Here is a 13657-nt window from a genome sequence, read left to right as displayed (position 1 = left end):
AAGACCCCTTGAGGTAATACACTTTGCTTCATCTCCTAATATTCCAGATTCTCTTATTGAGGTAATACCTTTCAGTCGTAATCAAGAAAAATAATGTGTCATCTCAAAAGCTAGCAAAACCACTGAAAGCTTTTGTTACACTAACTTTCATCCAGACAAGTCCCTTACAAACTTCAAGTAGCTCTTTCAAATCCAGAGTGGACTCAAGCAATAATGATATAAATGAAGGCATTACAGAAAAAGCAAGCATAGACTAGTCTTGTTCCCCTACCCTACTCAAATGAAAGAAAACTATCAGGTGCTAGTGCGGGTATTTTGTATCAAACATTAGGAAGATGGAAGGATACAAATAGAAAAAACATACATTAAACCGTATATTCTCGAAGTTGAATAAAATTAAAACATAACCATCTTGGATCAAAGACTTGCAGGAGATATTGCATGGTCGAAGTCAATGGCAAGAAGAGCTACCACCGAAAGAAGGGGAGGACCTCTTGATGGCCTACAATAAATTATTTATTGTTTGAAAATAAATTAAAATATTTTTTTATTAAAAATTAATTTTATTATTATTATATTAAAAAAATAAAAAAATTATTTTTTTAAAAAATACCATTTGAAATACAATTTCAAAACAGATGAAAGCATTAGAGGAGTTAGTCTCCAAATCCAGAATACATTCCAGTGGTCACTGTAAAGTCATTTGCTTAGCAACACAATAAGATTAAATTGAAACATTCTTATGAACATATTTATATATGCTCAGGGAGTAACTTCTTTTGATTCATTTTAAAGATATTACTAAATTAAGGATGATCATCGCTAGTGTAGGGACTATTTAGTTATTTCAAATACTATAAGGATTAATTAACTAATACAAATAAAATTAGGGACTAAGATATAACACTCAATCTTTTAGGGACGTTTGTGGTGAGAATGCGTGTGGCGGGTTTGTGCCGTTGGATTTTTTAATATCTTGAGCAACAATGGATTGATTTGAGAGTTTAATTGATTACTCAATATCCCTTTTTTTATCCAATTAAACTTTGAATCATCGCTAAGTGAACTGTTTTTTTTTTAAAATAGAAAGTATATTTTGAATTTATGAATGCATTAATTCAAATAAGGGTTGCTTCAAGATTAGGTGTGGAAATATTAGGCTAAAATACTTGTATTCAATGGCATGTGAAGTGAATTATTTTTTTATTAAAGTTTTTTCCTTTCTCTCATCAAAAACAACAAAAATATTTTCCTAAAGAAAAATATGATAGTTAATGGCCAGCATAAAAAAAAATGATAGTTTTATAATATAAAATAAAATTATTAACGAGAAGATAAAAATAAAAAAAAAGTGTTATCCTAAAGAAATAGTAAATATTTTCAAAATACTCATGCTCTGTGTTTGATTAATTAGAACATTTTCCTTCTAATGCTTTAAAATCATTGTTTATAATTAAAAACAAATGTAGAAAGAATATTAGATACATTAATTTGATGTAAAAATAATATAAATTTAACCTAAAGTTGAAACTTGAAATGGTAGGGAGTCATAAGATATATTTAAATTTCAAGGACTTATTTTTTACAACAAAATAAATTTAATGAAAATAAGTCATGAACAATAATTATTTCTTAAGCGGTAATTGTTGTGTGCTGATATACATATATTTATTGTTTCACAATTAGCTAATAAAAGCAAAGTAAAATACAATTCGTGAAGTATTATATAGAAAACAAAAGTTATCCAACTTAGTTAATTTTAAATATTTAAGATTATTTTCAACTTTAAAATAAAATAAATACTCACATTATATTGCAAAATAATTCTAAAATTCATAATATTTAATTTTAAATATTTAAGATTATTTTTTCTTTGTTTTTCCTTTGTCTTTTTTGTTCTCTCCCCTATTGAATAGTTTCCTCTAGTATTTATAAGGGGTAGGGGGAAAAGGAGCTACTCTACCCCTGTCCAGTCATGATGTAGGGGTAGGGTGGTTGGTGTGGCCTCTGTGTAGCCACCCCGGAGTTGCTTGCAAGGCTTGTCCGCTTTACCTCTTTCATCATGGTGGTAGGTCATGAGGGGGCGCGGGTGGTGTCGGGGTTTTTGGGCAAATGAGAGGGGGAGAGAGAGAGAGATGTTGCAAAGGAAAAGAAGAAAAACCTTATTTCCCTACCTTCGCACATCAACGGAAGAAGAAGATGTACAGTGCTATTTCAAAAACGACACCGTTTTGGGCTTCTTTTTTTATATATGAACAGTGAATGAAACGACAGGGTACAAAACGAAACAATGAAGATACACAGTGCCGTTTCATCATGGCGTGTTTTGTACAAAACCCTGCCATTTCATTTAAATAAAAATGGTGCCAAAAAGTGTCTATTTCCAAATCAGTCCTCAGTTTTTAATTTATTCAATCAAGTCCTCAATTGCAATTTTGATTTTAAGAATCGCTTCAATTGCATCCTTGTCAAATTCAAATGTCAGACCTGAAGTTGGCCGTCTTTTTCACTTTGATCCTTAGTTTTGAATTTATGCATTTTGGCCCTCAATTGATCAACAAACTTTCAATTTTTTCAATTTGGCCCTTAATTTGATCAATTTCAGCCCCTATATTTACGCGTCTTTTTTAGTGTAGTCCTTGGTTTTGGATTTCTTCAATCAAGTCCCTAATTGTCCATCAAACTTTAATATTTATGCAATTATGCCCCTGATTTGACCAAATTAACTCTTAAAAATTGTAATTCGACCCTCAAACTTTAATTTCTTTTAATTACAGCCAAATTTGACTTAAAATCAATTTTTTTTTGCAATCAAACCCTTCATAAACTCAATTAATCTTTTTAAAAATTCTAATGTGAATCATCTATTTCTTCACTATTATAAATGAACCCCGGAAGCTTTGACAACATTTCATGAAATGTTCTGCATTATGTTGGAGCATGCCAAAATCTATAGAGCCAGTTGTTTTGAAGTGGACTTTACTTGTTAAAGACAGGTTCAAATGAAGAGCATTCCAATGTTATCCTAAGGTATTTTATGGGCAAATTGGAATGACAGGCACAAATTGATTTTCGAGGATAGGATGCCAAATTGGGATACAATGTTTGAGCTCGTTTTTCATCGATTTTAATTTCTTCTATACTGGGAATGATTTATTTAGAGGCTCTAATGGTATTTTGAAATGGTCAAACAAGTGATGATCGAGTGTTCTTCACTTTCATTTTTGATTATTTTCTTTTTCATTTTACAATTATTCTATATTATATACAATTAAACTCTATTTTTTCAACCAGGAACTTCCAAGATAGCTATAATTAGCCAACATAAAAAAAATATAAACAATTGCCCACTGCATCATAAAGTCTCAGCTTACCCTTAAGCTTTGCCAAAATAAAAGTAGAATACACCAGGTTCCTCTAAGCAAACAAAATGTCACATATTCTTTAATGATTCATGTCAATCTATAAACAAAACGGTTTTGGGCCAATCATTACAGGACAGCGATCTGAAAGACCTTTTTAGAGACCAAAGAGCTTGTAGCTGCTGAAGCTCAACATCCATTGAAAGCTTGCAAAAGCCTTATCTATCTGCTATTAACCAAACCACCCTCTGCAAAGTACTGAAAATTCAAGTTGCGTTTTGATGAAAGTTCAAGTTCAAGTTGCAAAGTACTGCAATTTTTTCCTGAAATGCAAATATGTCTTGCTTTATTTTGTTTTATTATAATCATTATTTTCTGTTATCCTTTTAACGCTTCAAGCCTGATTTGCAATTGTAAAAAAATGGAATGAAATTGTGCAGAGTTATCGTGGTGTTTACTTACAGTACTCGAGTTCTCGCTTCACACCCTTGCTTTTGGAACGGACTTAACAGCTCTTTTCTTCCTTTTCTTTTCAGAATTGATGATAGGCGGATACATCAGTGAAATTTGATTTGAAATGATAGTGTGATATCTTAGGCTTTTTTTCAATGTCATATTATAGTATCAAATTTGAATTTTAGATAAGATAATTGTCTTTTATGAATTAATTGTTTTTATTATATTTATTTCATTATATTTACTTACTGTAGAATTAAATTAATATATCTTTAGAATACGATAAAATCTTAAAACTTAAAAATAAAAAATTCTATAAGTTTCTTAAAAAAATTTTGTTTTGTTTTTGATAAACATAAAAAAAATTGTAAAGAAAAAATTCGGAGAGAAAATTGTTTTTTAATTTATTTATGTTAATATTAAACTAATATTTATAAAAAAAAAATAATATTTTTTAGATCAATGTGTCTATAGAAAGTTAAAAACACATCAATATTTCTGTAAAATTCAAAAATGCAATTTTTTAATTAAATTAAAAGAATAACTTGGTTAAAATAACTGGTTTTTTATAGTGTATATTGTCTGCATTTATCAATTTTCACAAAATAATTGAAAATTAAATTAAAAAAATAAAAACTATTAGGATAATTATTGGAAATTACAAAGATAAATTTAGGGGAAAATACATAGTCAATGTAACATTCCGTAACAAAAAAAGTTATAAGAGTGACGTTATTTTTTCTTTCAGTACAATCAAACCCTTACTTTAATCTCTTGAATTAATACACATTTTAGGATCCCTTATTACTTTTAATTATTAGATGCCAACTCTAATTTTTTTCATTATATACCTTTCCCCTCAATTTTAATTTTTATTTATAAAAATTTACTTGCCAAAAAACCATTATAATTCTATAAATATAAAAGTAAGAAAACCCTAACAATACTGGATATGAAAACAAAATAAAAAAAATCCTAGAATTATTATTAATTTTTTTAAAAAATCATTTATCTTATTAATTAAACTAACAAAATGTAGAAAATCTAATAAACCACATAATCCTTTTCTCTACTTGATCATAATCAGCATAAAACTGTAACATAAGTGCGCTGAAAGTTTTTATCATTCCAAACAACACAATCCATCTTAAACTAAACTCTACAGATCCAACAAGAAACACCATCCTGATGTTCTTTTTAAATCTCACAATCCAAATTTTTACTCTTGATTTTGGATTTTTTTAAAAAAATCCAAAAATAAATAAAAACACAATTTTTCAAAAATATTTATTTTTGACATAATTCAACTATTTTTTTATCATTTCATGATTTTCAGCCATTCTATTTGTGTTAATGATTTTTCAATAGTAAAAAATTCAAGAGAATCATAAAAATAATTTATAGACAAAAGAAAAAAAAAAGATTTAGTGATCATAATGATAATAAAATAAGAATTAAAGGACAAAAAATTCAATAAAAATATTCTTAGAATAAGAGGTAAAAATTAAGAATATTTCTAAGTAGTGTAAAATAAATAGTAGATATATTTTCGAGAGAAAGAAAAGAAGGTGCCAAAAAGACCCTAGTCACCGTTGGAAAGAAATATTAAAAAAAAAATAGAGAGAGAGTGCGAGAGAATAATTGTGAAAAAAAAAATATAAAGAGAAATGAGAGAAAAAAGGAGTAAAAAAATTGAAAGAAGAAAAATTAAAAAGAAAAAAAAAAGAAAAATATGAAAAAAATAGAAGAAAAAGGAACTCTTACTCTCTCTCTCTACCAAAAAAGAAAAAAGTATAAACAACTCTCCTACCAGACCGTAAGCCTCCATCATCTTTATCACCTTGATTCTGCCCAAAGCTCCTCCACACACACACGCCAATTTCACCTAGGAGATCTCCTTACTTCGCCGTGACAAAACGCCATCTTCTCCCCATTTTCTTGATTACAGCTTCATTTTTTATTTGACACCTTCTCTTCCTCACCGGCCAAAACAGTAGCACCAATGACAACAGTGTTCCTTGCAGAACAAATGCAGGAGCATTAAGCATCAGTGGCAGCAACCGCTAAGCAGTGGTGAGAAAGTATAGATCTGGACAAAGAAGAATAAGAGAGGTGTAGACCAAAACTTTCAGGTGTCTGATCTTTCCTCTAGAAGACAGTGACCATCAACACCAATAACATCTATATGCTTACTTGATTGAATTATTTTTATCCAGAGATTGTTAGCAGATATCTAGTTCAAGGATATGATCAATAAAATTTAGATACTTAAAGCTTAAATAGTTATTACATTATCAAAATTAATAATCATTAAACTATATTATCTTCATCATCTCATCATTAACGACCAAACTGATATGAAGAGTCAACACAATCATTTGGTGGATCCGATAACTTTGCATGATTAGCTCTATCATCTTCTTCTGGCATCTGATATGGGGTGAGAAAAGGCTTAGGAGGCATTCGTAGGGATTCAACATCTGATTCAAGCATCTCTACAACTTTATGCATTGAGGGACGATCAACAGGCTTCAACTGTATGCACCACAATGCCACAATAATCATCTTTTTCATTCTTTTCTTTTCATGTTCCATGGCATCTTCTTGTACTTCTATGTCCTTTCCTTCACTAACTTGGTCATAAACCCATGAAGGGAAGTAAATTTGGCTTGAATGATTTGCCAATGTGTTTATGTTCTTTCTTTTTCCTACCATTTCCATCAATAACATCCCGTAACTATAGACATCAGCTTTGTAAGAGACACCTCCAATATTTTTATAAAATAGTTCAGGAGCCATGTATCCTATTGTTCCTCTAGCAGCAGTGAGGGGCACGGTGTTATTAGATGTTGGGTACGATTTTGCTAGTCCAAAATCTGATATTTTTGGAACAAATTTTTCATCAAGCAAAATGTTGTGCGGCTTGATATCAAAATGCAAAATTTGCATATCACAACCTTGATGTATATATTCAATGCCACGAGCTATCCCTAGAGAAATCTCATACATTTTTTCATTACTTAGTGAGACGCTACCTTCCCTAGAAAAAATATACTTTTCAAGAGACCCATTAGGCATGAACTCGTATATAAGAGCATGCTTCAATCCCTCGACAGTGTAGCCTATAAGTTGCACGACATTGACATGGTGAATTCTTCCAATTGTGGCAACTTCGTTAATAAAATCTTGTCCATTGACTTTTGACTTGCCCAATAATTTAACTGCTGCAAAACGACCACTACGAAGCTTTCCCTTATACACTGAGCCAAAGCCCCCTTCACCCAACTTGTTTTTAAATCCGTTGGTTATCTTCTTAATCTCTAAGTAAGTGTACCTTATCGGCATGAGATCATTATCATGACTTTGCAAGAATTTTTCAATATCTTCGTACATGGATAAATGTCGTCTTCGCCATTTATAGATCAGTAAAGTTAGGAGACATGGAAGCCCAAATGGAAACAGTACCACATGATATATCACTGTATAGAGACATTACAAAAATGGTTATAGGTTGAACATATCAAAATATTTTACAAATACTTCATTGATTTTAGTGACGAGTTTATATGATAATCTATAGTATTATTAATATCATTCTAGCCATTTAGAAAATTAATGGCCAACATAAAAAAAAAATCTGATAGTTTTTATAAAATAAGATCATTAATGGAAAGAAAAAATAGAATAGTGTTATCCTAAAGAAATAGTAAATACTTTTAAAATACTCATGCTCTGTGTTTGATCAGAATATTTTCCTTCTAGTGCTTTAAAATCCTTGTTTATAATTGAAAACAAAAATAGAAAGAATATTAGATACATGAATTTGATGCAAAAGTAATATAAATTTAACCTAAAGTTAAAACTTGAAATGGTAGGGAGTCATTAGAAATATTTAAATTTCAAGAAATTATTTTCTACAACTAAATAAATTTAATGAAAATAAGTAGAAGCTACTGGATACAACGACAACGAAAATAAGCCATGAATAATAATTATTTCTTAAGCTATAATTGTTGCGTGCTGATATACATGTATTTATTGTTTCACAATTAGAAAAGTAAAATACTTACCGATAAGGACAAGTGTCATAGTGGAATAGAATATGAGAAAGCTTAGTAAAATTGAAGGGGTACTGGTCATCCGGTCATAACAATTATCTGCCAAATAAATAAATAAAAATAAATAAAAAATGATGGTTGAGAATCAATTCATTCAAATTAAAAGCATTAGAAATTATAAAATAATAAAAATATAAGAGACAATCTAACTAAATTGGAACGACTAAAAATCATATCTTCATCCTACTAGCTAGATATAAGAAGATTAGGAGTGATATCTTATTTCGTTTAGATCTTTTAATTAGAGTTTAGTGACCGCAAAAACTTCTCTTACTACGGGTAACATTGAGATGTACGTGATTGAAACTTGGATTGAAAAAAAAAACCTTTTTAGGGCCTTTTATTTATTTTATTAGAAAAATAAATATTAGTACTCTTTCTGTAAAATGATATAATTACACAAAATAAATTAACTCACCCTCATCAATTCGACAAAATATCCAGTCGATACCTATAATCACCAAGAAAATATGAATCAGCGTGCAAAAAAAACTCATTGTCGAAGAAAATGCGTAAAGTAAATGTATCTTTTTGTAGAATTGAGCCAGAACATGTACGACCGTAATAGTCCTCACCGTCAAAATAAAGGTTTATCAGCGTCCCTACAATTTCAAGAAAAAAGAAAAGGTCACCTGAAGTGAAGAACATTTATTAAAATATAAAATAAACCCTTGACACATAAACGGAAACCAAGCAATATTGGAGCATTAATTACAATATAAAATAAAGCAAATATTGTATGCATAATCATAATACAGTACTTACGGTATGGTTCTGTGTAAAAGCAAGAGTGGTTCTTCACGGTGGCTTCATCAAGGTTGCAGCGGTTCTCTTTGCCATAATGACAACAGAAATCGAACCATGAAAGCTCGAACCCATATACCAAAATATCATGGACATCTGTATACTTCATATTTCTCATATTTTTTGGCACAGAATAAATCAAATCTATACGGCACAAGTCAGGTACATCCTTGATGATGTCCCCATCAACCATGACATAGGAATGACCTTCCATATGGACACAGCTGGGAGAAGAAATACTGCTAGACGAAGAAGAACTATATGCAGTACCACTGCCATTTTTGCAAGAAGAAGCATCCATAATATAATCTGGAGGATTCAGCATTTGATTTTTGCAACATAAAAAAGTTAACACAGAACTGTCTGGCCAATTTATCTCATAATAATAGAAGTACGCAGAGCGGAGCACTTCTTCTGGAAAAGAATGATGAGGGAGGGAGAAGCAATCATTCTTCTGAACAGCAGCATCCACAAGTCGAATTGTGAAGTCACTGTAATTGATTGCCTGGACATAATACTTTACCATGTCCAAGTATAAAGTTGGACGTACGTTGTTTTCACAAGCAAGTTCAAAAAGTTTGTTGCCACAGCTCTGGGGATCGGTATTTAGTCGGAAAGGGTAGCTAATATTATGGATATTGCCACAAGAAGAAGGAGCGCAGTAATTGCTGGTGTTCTTTCTAGCAGTGCAACTATGGTGGGTGGATAGGATCACTAGAATAGGCAGGGCTGCATATGCACCGAAGAGGTGCCTTAATACTCTACTGAACATTGAGAGAGAAACTTTTTTTGGGAATCCAAATAATGTGCTTTGTTACACTTTGCTCAAGAGATATATATATTTATATATTCATCAATTTAAAAAAGAAAAATAATATAGATATGACCCAATGACTTGTTACGACATAATATTTTACCATGCTCAAGTATAAAGTTGGTCCACGTTTCCAATCATTTTATTTAATCTTTATTATGGATATTACCACCAGAAGGAAGGCGGTAATTGTTGCAAGCTGCAACTATATTACCACCAGAATCACTAGAAAAAGTTTTTAAAGGATAATTCTATTTATTGTGTTACTAAATCACTAAATTTTAGAAGAAGGGATAGCAACTTCTATCTTTAATATGTCATTGCTTAGAATATTATTTGGCTAGTTAGAAATATTAATTTAGAAATAAGTTTAGTTTATATTAGTGCATGATCTAATAATATTAAATCAAGGTAATTAAAGAAATAAAAATCTGTATTTTTTTTGTTTTTTTTTGTTTCTCATGTATTTTCTCTTACTTAATTAAAAAACAAATTAACAAATTCAAAATCAAAGTGATGGTGTGCTCATTTATTTTAAAAATATATATGGAGAATTATACATTTCGTGTGAAAACTTTAGGTTAAGTCCTATGTACATATAACTATTAAACAATTAAATTAAGATCCAACTTAAAGTTAATATATTTAAAATAAAATAATTAACTTAAAGTTTATTTTTAAAATATTTAATGTCATCAACTGATTAAGTAATTGAATTTTAATAAAGTATTATATATAAAACAAAAATTAAGTACTTACTTAATTTTAAGTATTAAATTTTTTTTTTATCTTTTTTTTTAAAAAGATATCAGCATAATATTGCAAAATATATAATCCAAAAATTCATCCAAAAGTTAAAGTACTATTGCAAAAATGGAAGAACATTTCAATTCAAATAATTTATCTTAAAAATTATAATCTCACTTCAATTGATAAAGTTGGGTCAATCCTCCTTGTAAACAAGAAATTCTCTAGATTACGAATGCCACAAATTACTAAAGTCTTGGAATTATTGCTTGGTTGCTCTCTAGCTCAATGATTAAGATTTAGGAAATTGCATGAAAAGTTCCCACCGATGAAGGGAAAGACCTCTTTGTGGCCTCCGCTTACAAAGTCAAGCTCGTCTACATCTCGGGTCCATCCTGAATGCGATATTGCAGCCGGGACCAAACAGAGAAGAAAGAAATGGAAAACAAAAATGTAAGGAGTCTTCCCAGCTTGAAGTTTCCAGGTCAATAGAAAACAACACAGCCAATTAATTAGAGAAAAGGTTATGAAAAAAAAAGTGATAACAATCAAGCTACCTTTCATTATAGAAGACAATGACAAGATTGAAAGCCCACAAAATGACAATAGAAAACAACACAGCCAATTTTTGATTGGTGATCGTTTGAAATCACCAATCAAAACCACGGTAATGGAATATATAGTGAAAAATAGCTTTTGTTTGGGTCCCATCACGTAGATAACAACAAGATACTGGGTTTGTAATAAATCAAAATCTTTAAAAACCGAGAAAGCTATAGCTATAGAAAAAACACCTAAGATATTTAATTTTTATTCCTCAAATATTCTTGTTCAAATACCATTCCAATAGCTTCTTGTGATGATAAATGGGGTCAGATTGAGTCCACACAAAGAAGATTTTGAAACTGTGGGAAGCTGACAGCCAAGAAAAATATACGATCAAATCTTGCAGGAATATTATTGACAGAATTGGCTTCTCTTTCACATCACTATGATGGAAAGTAATAGCTACACCAACGATTGAAATTTTCTTATGGTTATTACTCCATTTGTACAAAGGATTTTCTAATAAAAGGGATTTAATTAATTTAAGTGAAGCAATATGTCCTTTCTGTGCTGATGAAATCGAGTATGTGAATCATCTATTTCTTCATTGCTATATATGAACCTTGGAAGCTTTGGCAGCATTTCATGAAATGGTCTGGATTAAGTTGGAGCATGCCAAAATCTATAGATCTAGTTGTTTTGCAGTGGACTTTACTTGTTAAAGGCAGGTTCAAAGGAAGCGTATTCGCGATGTTATCCTAAGGTATTTTGTGGGAAAATTGAAATGCAGAAACAAATTGATTGTCGAGGATAGGATGCCAAATTAGAATACAATGTTTGAGCTTGTTTTTTATCGTCTAGCTCTTTGGTTGAAGGCCACAGAAATATAAAGTAAAATTACTATTTCAATTCATACAAGGATCCCAGGTGCACATATTATACATACAAAGGAACAAGAGAACAAGGACACAGCAACTCATTTTGATCTTAATCCCAATTTATTTGTCCCCTTAATGATCAATGTGTAACATGAAGCTCCAAAACTGTTAATTTCATCGACGAAAATCCTCGGTCTTGTTCCAAGTTTCCTCTTCTCGAAATGTCACTGAATGCCTCCCCTGTTACTTCCTGCACTTAATTAATAATCTCATTAAACATTGACTCAGAACAATGATGTAAAACACAGTGGTCTTAGGCCTGTATATATTGCTGCTTCAGAGATTTAGGACAAGAGATCCATACCATGGAAGCTTAAAAGTGTCTTTCCACCATCCTTGTTTTGAACAGTTGCAACAAACTTTATCCAGTCTTGTGATGATCTCAGAAAAGGTTGGTCTGACAACAGGTTCTGAATGCCAACATTCATCAATCAACCTACATGAAGATCAAGATGATTCCCAAAAAAATTAAGCTACCCCCTTGAGGTTGTTCCTCTCATTTCTATGAGCAAGACAATAGTGAGTCAAGATCAAGAAGAGATTGGAAAACCAAGTAAAACAAGAGAAACGAATAGCTCAAGCCCTGTCTCTAGCTGGTTTTAGGGAACTGCCTTTACTTGATCAATATCGAATTTGCATAAGCAGTCGTTTTCTAGATCCACTGTATGTACCATTCTTGGTTTTGGGACAACTTCCTATTCAATTTGCAAAAGAAATTGAAGACAGAATCCAAAACTACTCTTTTAAATCTGGAGGGTAACTTCTTACTTTGATCTTGAATGGCGGTCTTTTTTTCTCTAAGCACATCAACTTCACGGCCTCTTCAGGTGTTTTAGGATGGAAAGGCTGCACTCCCCCAAGCATCTAAGCTCAAACGAAAAACAAACAGAAGAAAAGTCCCACTTAGCACTTAAATCTTCAAGTAAAAAACCATGCACTGTGCAAAGAATAGCAGTAATACAGATGAAGGAAACAGGAAAGCACAACCAGTTTGCCAAATTAGACTGCGAAGTACCTCGTACAAAATGACTCCAAAAGAGTATGCATCAACGCTTCGATCAAATATTTCATCGTTATAAATCTCAGGCGCCATGTATACATCTGGAAAGCAATACCATCACTTAAATTCAAGTCAAGAACACATTGCAGCAATCCCTTTAAAGTTATTCACTCAGCTGAATATGATGAGATTAGATGAAGAGTTCTGCTCTTAAAAGGAAGCAGGATAACAAAGTAAAAGTGTAAAAAAAACTTATGGGTTTTTGGTTGCTACAAAAGCAATTCATTCCTTGAAAAGATGCAGGGTGTTGAGCCTTATTTTAAGGTGGATTTTCGATATTGTCCAGTAGAATTATTTAGAGCAAGTTATGATCAAGTTTATGGGTTTTGGTGAAAAATAAATTAATTTGATCAAAACTTGAATGGACATCGCAAAATTATTAGTGCTGATTAATAGTGCTAATTAATGGATCTCCTTGTAAGGAATTCTTGATGAGCTGTGAGATTCGTCAAGATGACCTCCTTTCTCTCTCTTTTTTTTTCTAGTTGCAGCAAAGGGATTATTTGTTTTGTTTTAGAAAGCAGCTACAACTAATCTTTTTAAAATTATTTCTTTTAAAGACAGCTTTTGCCTCAGTCATATGTAATATAAAGATGACACTCTGATCTTCACATGGTAAAAACACTTAAAAGAATTCTGTTGTGGTTCGCTATTCGTTCAGGTTTGCACATTAATTTTCACAAAAGCTCTTTAATGGGCATAAATGTTGGGGAAGATACTTGTGTTAGTATGATATTTCTAATGTTTTGCAGATTTGTTCCTTACCTTGCTCTTATTTAGGCATATCTTTGGGATCCAATCCTAAAAGTTTA

The 13657-nt window shown here is 31.1% G+C and overlaps 2 protein-coding genes across 2 annotated transcripts; both read right to left on the bottom strand.

The window, feature by feature from the left end:
* Positions 1-6109: 6109 nt before the first annotated feature.
* On the bottom strand, positions 6110-9536 carry LOC133671638 (rust resistance kinase Lr10-like). The gene is made up of 5 exons (XM_062092446.1): positions 8702-9536; positions 8512-8538; positions 8355-8387; positions 7889-7975; positions 6110-7297 (listed from the first exon to the last, which is right to left on the bottom strand). The coding sequence occupies exons 1-5, from the start codon at positions 9510-9512 to the stop codon at positions 6159-6161; spliced, it is 2097 nt and encodes a 698-aa protein (XP_061948430.1). The 5' UTR covers positions 9513-9536; the 3' UTR covers positions 6110-6158.
* A 2198-nt stretch (positions 9537-11734) lies between these two features.
* On the bottom strand, positions 11735-13021 carry LOC133670689 (integrin-linked protein kinase 1-like). Its single transcript, XM_062091257.1, has 4 exons — positions 12801-13021; positions 12525-12649; positions 12090-12221; positions 11735-11975 (listed from the first exon to the last, which is right to left on the bottom strand). Exons 1-4 carry the CDS (start codon positions 12876-12878, stop codon positions 11969-11971), a joined length of 342 nt encoding a protein of 113 aa, XP_061947241.1. The 5' UTR covers positions 12879-13021; the 3' UTR covers positions 11735-11968.
* Positions 13022-13657: the final 636 nt, after the last annotated feature.

This window comes from Populus nigra, chromosome 13 (genome assembly GCF_951802175.1).
Source record: "Populus nigra chromosome 13, ddPopNigr1.1, whole genome shotgun sequence".
NCBI classification, from domain to species: domain Eukaryota; kingdom Viridiplantae; phylum Streptophyta; class Magnoliopsida; order Malpighiales; family Salicaceae; genus Populus; species Populus nigra.
The sequence above is the reverse complement of the archived record's forward strand: the minus strand, read 5'-3'. Positions and strand labels throughout refer to the sequence as shown.